Source organism: Lycium barbarum, chromosome 4, assembly GCF_019175385.1.
Source record: "Lycium barbarum isolate Lr01 chromosome 4, ASM1917538v2, whole genome shotgun sequence".
In the NCBI taxonomy this organism is placed as follows: Eukaryota; Viridiplantae; Streptophyta; class Magnoliopsida; order Solanales; family Solanaceae; genus Lycium; species Lycium barbarum.
Window position 1 is genome coordinate 33,702,054 of NC_083340.1, and position 10,282 is coordinate 33,712,335.

Consider the following 10,282-nt stretch of genomic DNA (forward strand, 5'->3'; position numbering starts at 1 on the left):
AAAAAAAAAAAAAAAAGAAGAAAAAGAAATCCAATAAATAAAGTAATTTATAAGTAAATAACTAATTTTTTGCTTTTCTTAAAAAAAAGAAAAGAAAAAAAAAAGAATCACTCCCTGTACTCGTTATTTTAGAAGAGGTCAAAGAGCCTCTTTGGATGAGTTTATGCATAAGCTTAAAAAATAATATTTTTAAAATTTTATTTTAAACGTAAAATGACTTTAAATTGGTTAGTCAAATAAAAATAAAAAAAATCTGAAATCAGTTTATAAGCAGTACAAACGGCCTCAAAGTTTGTTTTTCTCTGTTCCTTCGGCCGCTGGTTTAACTCTCATTGGATTGGAGTTTTTCTGTTGTTCCAATTTTTAATCTCCATAGATCGAAACCCTAAATTCTATAGAGATAGATAGAGCGAGCAATTGCTCCGATTTGGTAAAATTTGTGATTTGACTGTTGGAAGATTGTAGAAGAAAAGACGGGGGTTGATTGATGAAGGTCGGGTTTAGGGTTTTCATCAGAAGTTGATGGATGATCGATATGCCTGAATTGCGTAGCGGTGTGCGCCGTGGCCGTCAACCGATTGCTGCAATCGAAACCGAAAACAACAACAACAAAGATAATAACGAGAACAAGAGAGTTACTAGAAGAACAACGAGGGCGAGAAATAGAGCCGTTGGAGGAAGGAAGAAGAAGGAAAAGATAGTTAAGGAAGTTGTGACACCTGTAGTAGTGTTAGATGATGATGAGGATGAGAATGCTGTGAAGAAGGAAACGACGTCGGATAAGAAGGAGGAAGAAGAAGAAGAAGTAGGAGAAAAACAAATGGATGAATACGATAGTAAGGGTTTCGGTGCTGAAGGAGAAGGAAGCACTGCACCACTTCCAGAAAAGGTATTATTTTTCTTCTTTTTTTATATTGTATATGCTTAATGATAGAAACTCCACTATAATATGTTCAGGGAAGAGAGTTTGTATCTAAGATTTGGGAGTTCATTATTAGTATCTTGTTTTGTGAAATAAACCTCTGGGTATTTTTTCACGGGAATCCTACCTAACAATGTCCTCTTTCAGTTAAGAAATGCTGTGCTTGCTATCTTTTAAATTAGTTTGTAACTTTTATATTGTCTATGCTTGATGGTGATGATGATGAAAAGTTCAAATTTTTAGATGTACATAAGCTCTTATATACATACTGAGCCCTAGGGTGTGTTTGGGAAACAAGTGAGTTTCTTACTTATTTCTAGTGTTTGGTAAGTAAGCAAAAGAATATTGTCCTAAGAGCATTTATATGTAATCTAGCAAAAGACTATGGGGGTGGGATTGAGTGGAGAGGGGGAGGGGGTTCAGGGGCGGGATGTTTAAGGGCTGCTGGTTGGGGGCGTTGGGTCGGTGGGGATGAGACAATGAACTTGGAATGTCATTTGTGGAATTTGTTTTCCCTATTTTCATTAGGAAGTCATTTTCCTCAATTTTAAGGAACTTGTTTTCCTAGAAAAAATGTTTTCCAACACTTTTTGACCAACCAAACATGAAAAAATTGGAAAATGTTTTCCTCCATATCAAACACACCCCTAGTCTCTATGTTTTGTTCACTATAACATGTTCAGGGAAGAGAATTTGTATTGAGGTCTTATTTGTCTATTATATCAAAGATTTTGGGAGTTTATCAAGTTTCTTTGGTCAATTATTTTGTTTGTGAAATAAACCTCTGGGAATTTTTCAGGCGAACATGCCCTCCTTGTCTTTTTATGATTTTTATGTTTTAATTGTCTTCGGGTGCTCTATTAAGCCTTTTTTTTTCCTTTTTGTGTGTGTGTGTGGGGGGGGGGGGGGGGGGGGGGGGGACAAGCTTAAACCTAGGGGAAATGAATACTCTTTTGTTGTTTTCTCATTGAGATTGGTCGTTCTGATAAATGTGTTTGGTGTTTGATGGCATTATGTTGTGTCTAATTGTCTACAGTGCTTTGAGCATAGATGAATTTGTGCCATTATTCTTGTGTTTTTTTATCTACTTTCTCGTTGAAGGATTCATCTTGAACGCTGCATATGGTATTTGCTTTTATGTATAACAGATCCAAGTTGGTGGATCGCCACCTTATAAGATTGACAGAAAGCTTGGTAAAGGAGGGTTTGGTCAAGTATATGTAGGTCGTCGAATAAATGCACCCCATCCACACGAAAGAATACTCTTTTGTTGTTTTCTCATTGAGATTGGTCGTTCTGATAAATGTGTTTGGTGTTTGATGGCATTACGTTGTGTCTAATTGTCTACAGTGCTTTGAGCATAGATGAATTTGTGCCATTATTCTTGTGTTTTTTTATCTACTTTCTCGTTGAAGGATTCATCTTGAACGCTGCATATGGTATTTGCTTTTATGTATAACAGATCCAAGTTGGTGGATCGCCACCTTATAAGATTGACAGAAAGCTTGGTAAAGGAGGGTTTGGTCAAGTATATGTAGGTCGTCGAATAAATGCACCCCATCCACACGAAAGAAATGGTGCAGGAGCTATAGAGGTAAGCATCACATTCTGCATCTCTGTCTACCTCCCTCGCCCCACCCCCCAATAGGATGAAAATCATTCTCTTTGATATTGTTTTTGATTATTTTTGTTATATCCGGTTCTAGGTTGCCTTGAAATTTGAGCATAGAAGTAGCAAAGGTTGTAACTATGGACCACCTTATGAATGGCAAGTCTACAAGTAAGTCTTTCTACTGTCTTTTTTCTTGATGTAGGTCTTAGTTGTTATGACACATCTGGTAAAAAAGCCGTTCTTGTAATTGATGGCATTTGCTGTTTGTGGTAGTGCCCTTGGTGGTAGTCATGGGATACCACGTGTCCATTACAAGGGACGGCAAGGTGATTACTACATAATGGTATGTGATTTTCTTACTGTAGTATAACTTTATGATTGTCTCACTTCGGACTTCATATTCAATCTCCATGAAATTACAGAAATGCTTTCTGTGAGTGTAGGTTATGGATATGCTTGGTCCTAGTTTGTGGGATGTCTGGAACAATAATTCTCATGCGTAAGCTCCATTCTGTATTTATAATATTATGAAGAGGTTATTCGGAAACAGCCGCCCTACCTTTCAAGGTGGGGGTTAGGTCTACGTACACTCTACCCTCCCCAGACCCCACATGGTGGGATTCTACTGGGCTTGTTGTTGTTGTTGTTATTGCTGGTCCCTGCAATTCAATGACATTCTTTTTGATTCTTACATTGTCCATTTCAGGATGAATACTGAAATGGTAGCATGCATTGCCATTGAAGCAATATCCATACTTGAGAAGTTGCACTCTAGAGGGTAAGTATGGGTTTGTGATTATCATCCTGCTAGTGGCTGAAAGATATGATCCATCTTAGGCAGAAAATGTCTATTCTGGGTTATGATGATACAGTGTACTTCCATTGTGGGAACATATCCTCCAACTACCTATTTCCAAGGAAGAGCAATAAACATCTTGTGTCTATGTTAATCCCTGGTTTTTGGATGACATTTGTTCCAGAATATGGGGTTTGCTCTATACAAATGAACATATCGTTTTGTGGTTGTGTACCTGAATCCCTTTGTTGGACCTGAAATAATCTTGTCATACTGGTACTATTGTTCTGCAGGTATGTGCACGGGGATGTGAAACCTGAAAACTTTCTTCTTGGAACTCCTGGAACTCCTGATGAGAAAAACCTGTTTCTGGTTGACCTTGGATTAGGTATTACATCGATATGTAGCTTATATCATAAAAGAAAATTAATTAAAAAACTATTAGACAGCTTGTATATTAAATATTGCAATCTTCATCATGTGTTATGTTTGGTGCAACAATTTTATGTGTCCTGTTTGAGTGTTGCAGCAACTAAGTGGCGCGATACTTCAAGTGGTCTCCATGTTGAATATGACCAAAGGCCTGATGTCTTTAGGTACAGTAGTCAACATCTACTCTCTATGTTGCATGCCTTGGTTTGCATTTCTAAACTGCATTCACTGACTAGTAAGAAAATCATTGTTTAGGGGAACTGTAAGGTATGCTAGTGTGCACGCTCACCTTGGAAGAACTGGAAGCCGGAGGGATGACCTAGAATCGCTGGCTTACACTCTCATCTTTCTACTTCGAGGCCGGCTGCCTTGGCAGGGATATCAGGTTAGCATTTTCTCGACTTAGAATGCAACAGAGGCGGATTCAGCGTTGCAGCATCGGGATCCGAACTCAGTATGTTCGACACGGAGAATAATTTTTTTGTATAAAACCCACTGTAACTACAACAAATAGAAGAGCTGAATCCGTAATTTAGAAGTTCAAAAGGTTAAGTGTTAAGAACCTTAAAGGTCGAGGGCATAGAGCTTTAAACGGGGATCCGCCTCTGGAATGCAGTATTACTTCTTAGTAGTTTCCTTTTGGTGACCCAACTGTTATCTTTGTAGGGTGAGAATAAAGGTTTCCTTGTCTGTAAGAAAAAGATGGCGACTTCTCCAGAAACGCTTTGCTGCTTCTGCCCTGCTCCATTTAGACAGTTTGTGGAATATGTTGTGAACTTGAAGTTTGATGAGGAGCCTAATTATGCGAAATATATCTCATTGTTTGACGGAATAGTAGGTCCAAATCCAGACATCAGGCCAATCAACACTGATGGTGCACAGAAGGTATTAGCTGACATCTTCGTAATTCATGGATGCTTGAATTCGAAGAAAATCAGCGACAAGAGAAAGTTTCTAACACATTTTATGTCATTGAAGCTTATATATCAAGTCGGACAGAAGAGAGGAAGGCTTACAATGGAAGAAGATGACGATGAACAACCAAAGAAGAAAGTACGGATGGGAATGCCTGCAACACAATGGATTAGTGTTTACAATGCTCGTCGCCCAATGAAGCAAAGGTATATATACTTGTGCCTGATATTTCTTGGTCTTTAGTTGTGAACAAGGAATTGATACAACTGGCAATTGTAGGTATCATTATAATGTTGCTGATATGAGGCTGGCTCAGCACATTGAGAAAGGAAATGAGGATGGACTATACATTAGCAGTGTGGCATCTTGTTCAAACTTGTGGGCCTTAATTATGGATGCCGGGACTGGGTTCACTTCTCAAGTTTATGAGTTGTCACCTTATTTTCTTCACAAGGTTTCTTATCTTCTGTTGATTGGTCAATCTTAAAGAGTAGTCAAATGTTTATGTTGCTTAAGTGCAGTCTAATATAATTCTGCTAATTTTCTGCCGGACTCGAATACCATTGTGTTTTTCACTTTTATAGACTTTATGCTAGTTCCTCATATTTTTGTTTGAATATAGGAGTGGATTATGGAGCAATGGGAGAAGAATTATTATATTAGTGCGATAGCAGGAGCTAATAATGGGAGCTCCTTAGTAGTTATGTCAAAGGGTCAGTGGAACTTCATTAACTTCTTATATTTGGATTGTCATAGTGCATGTGAACTAGACCAGACTGAAGTAAGTAATGTGGTAAACATCAGGTACCCAATATCTGCAGCAGTCCTACAAAGTCAGCGAGTCATTTCCTTTCAAGTGGATAAACAAAAAATGGAGAGAGGGATTCTATGTCACGGCAATGGCAACTGCAGGAAGTAGATGGGCAATTGTTATGTCTCGTGGGGCTGGGTTCTCTGATCAGGTTTTCTTATGGAACTTTTTTTTTTAGCAACTTTTATTAGTTTATCCTGTTCGTGCACTTTACTCTGAAATCTGGTATTCATGTGCTTTTATTAATTTCAGGTGGTGGAGTTAGATTTTCTCTATCCTAGTGAAGGGATTCATAGAAGGTGGGATGCTGGTTACCGTATCACGTCAACTGCAGCGACATGGGATCAAACTGCTTTAGTTCTAAGTGTTCCAAGAAGGAAGCCTACAGATGAAACACAAGAGACACTTCGTACTTCTGCTTTTCCTAGCACTCATGTTAAGGTCATTTATTCCATCTGTCACCGCTTCTCTTTATGGGGACCATTACTTTTGCCTTCTGCTTGCTTTTTTCCCGGGTCCTGGAACTAACTATGTATGTTACTATTTGCAGGAGAAGTGGGCCAAGAACCTTTATATTGCATCTGTGTGTTATGGGAGAACTGTTTCTTGAGGAACTTAAAAAAATATGGCAATTTTCTTGGGTGTCGTGATACTCTGCTGTATGTGCCCTGAAAAAGTGCCTGCTTGTTTTTCATCTAAATGGAGAAAAATGGATGCCGTCTCTCCTCGTTCGCTAGCTGGCTCTTTTATTCTCCTTTGGATATGATATCCCCTAAATCCCATATCAGCAGTGTATGTGATTAATTCTAAAGTCAAAAAGATGGTTTCTGTGGCAGCTCATGAGCTTATATGGGGGTTCATTTACTTATTGGTCAAAGTTTGTATAGTTTGAATAATAATTAGTTCAGAGGCAAGAAAAACATCTACCTTTGTAGTACTAGGACCCTGCATTTTAAGATTTTGCAAAGTAGCTTGGGCATCAAAGTTATATGTTCTTATTTCTTTGCACTTATTCCTGGCATGGACTTGTGTTCTTGGGATCATGAATTTAAATTAAATTCTTGGCTGCTGGTTGTTTTGGTCTTATAATCTGTGTATATTTGGCATTTTGGTCTCTAGAGAAATGAAAAATCTAGTCCGAATCTCTTGAATAATTGGCATTTGGGGGTCATATGCAACAAATAGTATTCTGGAGGTTGATTTCTGTCAGAAATATTTTAATTAGTTCATATTTTTTTTATTTTCCCCCGGAAAACTTCTATATGTTACAAATATCTGAATGTTAGGTATCTAAAGAAACTATTTTCCTGGGAAGAGTGGACTCACCTAATTAACTTTTTGAAACCTAAACACTTTCATGCTCATCTGTATTAGAGTTGGACTGGATATCGTGGAATGACTATAAAGGATTCTTGCAGCTGAACCCAATTAATTTGCAGTTTGGTGCAATTGATTCGTTGATTGTTTCCCTTTACTAGAGTTAAAAGTATGAGCATCGACTGTGTTAGACTATTAAATAGCTGTGCGTGTAAGTTTGTATGGTAACCTATAGGAAATCCCCCTGATTACGGAAGCTTCTTAGAAGCAATTGATGTATTATCTGCTGTGTCTATGTCATAGTTTTCTTTAGAAAAAAGGGGCATGAGGTGTACATTCGTGCCATAATTCAAATTTTGAGCTGCAGAAGAGAAGGGGTTATGCTTAACTGGCATAATTTCAGCCAGAGGAAATATGTTAAGTTTTGGTTTACTAGGATGAGGGTGCCACAAGTCTTGAATGTACTTTCTGGCCAAGGCTGATCCAATAGTGTCTTCCCTCTTTTGCTGTTATACATACATACACTTCAAAAGTATGTTGTCCTTATCTATCCAAAAAAGTGTTGAACTGATAAAAAGTCTGCCTGATTATTTGTTTTATAAGGACTTTAGTTGTATCTTTGACACTGTCTTCCTCAAGTATGTCATGTCCTTTCAGGGCTAATTGGTGTTGTGGCTGACAAATGCTCAGAATTCCTAATGTGGTTACTTGATGGTAAGTTCCGGTAGTTTCTTTCCTCTTGTAATTTATTGTTTGCCACAATTGTACACAGGATTTAGAGCATAATGTTGGACCTATGTCCTTGAGCAAGATCCAATTTTCAGATAACATTGATCTTATGGATTCATGGCCTTGTAAATCTTGTTGTTATTATAAATGGCATTAAGAGGTACATGAGCTTCATGAGATGGGACTCTTCAAAAGTACGGGCTAGAACATGAAGAGAACTCCAGTTCGTGAAGTATAACTGGGTATGATTAATTCAAGTTTTGACAATTTTGGAAAAGGAAGAAACTGATTCTTTCTGCATCTCGTATTGCAAGGTTCGCTTTCCTCAATAGAGTTCTGGTTCTTGTTGTAGATTTTGGCACTTCATGTGGTTTGGGATTAATTGTTGTGGTTATTTCAAGGATTTTGGAATATAGAAATGTGGCATGTATCAAACCAAACTCCATCTGCCCCTTCTTTTTTGGGAAAACGTTGGGGCTGAGGTAGGTTTTAGTATCTGTGTAAGAAAGATCTCATGAAAAGAATTTCCATCAAACTGGTCTAGTATGTAAAATTAAAGGCGATTTGGTTGGTTTTAATTTCAATGGATACAAAAGACAATAATCTCATTCTTCCAGAGTCTTCTAAGAGAACTCAGTAGATAGCTATCATGTAAAACTTGGTGCTTTTGGATGTGTGCTGCTTGCTGAATGTATGTTTTGCATGTATTTCAGATTGTGATCTTTGAGCTGTTTGATTTGACCTGTCTTCTTGAGTTCGTTTAACCTTCCTGTGCTTCAATGTTGTGCCTGTGAATTTAACTGCAATTGCCTTCTGGATTGTTGGGGCTTGATATAGGAAGGCGGCAACTCTCCGTGCAGATCGTCTTTTACTGGTCTTAGTGTATAGCTTCTCATTCTTGTGTGACCAATCATATCTAATGGGATGTGCATCTTTTGTGGTTAAGCGCTGATCTTATGCACAAAAAAAAAGTGCAACCAGTGTTAGTGCTATTAGTACTGATATCAGAAGCTTGGTTTCCTGCATCAAGCTGATGCGTGTTTAGACACTGATGGATCCAAACACAATTTCAACTTGGCCTATGCTGGTAAAACTGCCGTCTTGTGGTTGCAGAATCGCTTGATCAAAGTTGTGACTTGCAGTTAGCCTGTTACATAGCTGTACAAGTGCTTGATTTAGAATGTGTAAGGTTTAATGTTCTGAAATAATGGTGCAATTTATGCCTAATACAATAACTTCTAAAATGTAGTTAATTACAAAAGAAATTTGGCGCAAATTGGTAACGGATTAAATGAATCTAATTTTTCAAGTTGGATTTGGTCATCCTTGACTGGGAACGCTCGTTTGGTAATATTAAGCGTTAACACCCCAACCCGGCCAATCCCACTGATAATTGTGGGAAAAAAAAAAGGGGAATGCAAATGCTCGGGCCTTTAGGTTATTTCGATATTTATTTGATTTTTTACCATGCAATATGCACAAATAGTATTAACCATTATCTTGAGTTTGCACTTTCACCTTAAAGAGAGACGCCAAACCTATTGATGATACCGTGCCTCAAAATGTAACAGGCAAAATATTGAGTTATTAAAACTGAAAAGAGAGTTCCTGCTGAGAGTTAGCAGTAGTATGAAGTTGGCGTTAGAGATTGGTCTAATTGTATTTTATTGGAGATTTGTTGGATGATAAATAAGCAGTTTATATTAGTTCAAAGATGTACGAACTGCAGTATCTATTGTAATTTATTGGAAATTTGTTGGAAGAAATAAGCTGTTTAGATTAGTTCAAGATACCCACAAGGGTGGTTGAATTGGTTCAACGAGTGGTTTCCCACATGGGTGACCTCCAACAACCTTCTTAGTTTGAGCTTGTCGTGTGAGGTTTGCCCAGTGAGGTTTACATCTCCTGTGTGGTTTGTGGGAATTGTATTAGGAGCGGAATGTTTAACTAGAGCATCTAAAGGGTAGCGACTGTGGGTTTTCTAGTTTAAAAAAAAAAAGAAAAAAAAGAAGAGAAGAAGAAGAAGAAGAAGAAGAAGAAGATTAGTTCAGGATGTTTGAACTGCAGTATCTAGTTGTAATTTATTGGAGATTTGCAGTTTAGATTAGTTCAAGATGTACGAACTGCAATACCGCGTTTGTCTCCTTGCCCAGTGGCACAGAATCAACAATATGACCTGCACATAATTTTCACCAAATTTGCAACCAATATGAACGTCTTTGACCCACTATTTCTTCCTTTATCTGGCAATTATTATGGTGACACTGACATAATCTGGTCGTAAATCGGGTCAAAGTTAAGATATGACTAGTGAATGAAATGTGCTGAAATTTGAAAACTTATGCTAATCGAATTTCTTATTAGCGAGTCACTAAGTAGCTAGTTGTGAGAATAATAACACAATTATGTTAAATGAATAAAATAAGAAAATAAAAAAAAAAATACGAGTAATCACATGAAATCACAAAAAGTAAAGGTTGAGAATGAGAAAAAAGATAAAGATAAATAATATAAAAATAATAATAATTTAAAAGTAAAAATAATAGAAATAAAAATAAATTAAAAAAGAAAAGAAAGTAAAATAAAATAAAAACAAATAAACTAAAAAGTAATCATGTAATTACAAGGTGTAATTACACCTAATTCTCAGCCCTTCCTTGAGAATTGGAGAGTGTAATTACACCCTCTCAATTACACCAATTCTCACCTAACCAAGTAATTACTTGATCAAATAAACATGTCAAACTG

The 10,282-nt window shown here is 37.2% G+C and overlaps 1 protein-coding gene across 11 annotated transcripts; it reads left to right on the forward strand.

The window, feature by feature from the left end:
• Window positions 1–273: 273 nt before the first annotated feature.
• LOC132635828 (casein kinase 1-like protein HD16) lies at window positions 274–9,975 on the forward strand. 11 transcript variants are annotated; one of them, XR_009580765.1, is made up of 17 exons: window positions 2,641–2,702; window positions 2,808–2,877; window positions 2,978–3,033; window positions 3,241–3,312; window positions 3,624–3,718; window positions 3,860–3,926; window positions 4,018–4,147; window positions 4,429–4,647; window positions 4,741–4,883; window positions 4,957–5,131; window positions 5,300–5,390; window positions 5,482–5,639; window positions 5,741–5,929; window positions 6,039–6,280; window positions 7,463–7,519; window positions 7,693–7,776; window positions 7,887–9,975. XR_009580765.1 is itself a non-coding variant. In XM_060352377.1 (16 exons), the coding sequence occupies exons 1-16, from the start codon at window positions 527–529 to the stop codon at window positions 6,096–6,098; spliced, it is 2,094 nt and encodes a 697-aa protein (XP_060208360.1). In that variant the 5' UTR covers window positions 274–526; the 3' UTR covers window positions 6,099–6,577. The 11 variants fall into 11 exon arrangements, 1 of the variants encoding a protein (XP_060208360.1); XM_060352377.1 differs by lacking the exons at window positions 7,463–7,519; window positions 7,693–7,776; window positions 7,887–9,975 and adding exons at window positions 274–889; window positions 2,385–2,516 and having other exon boundaries at window positions 2,629–2,702; window positions 6,039–6,577; XR_009580760.1 differs by having other exon boundaries at window positions 7,463–7,848; window positions 8,248–9,975.
• The last annotated feature ends 307 nt before the right edge of the window (window positions 9,976–10,282 follow it).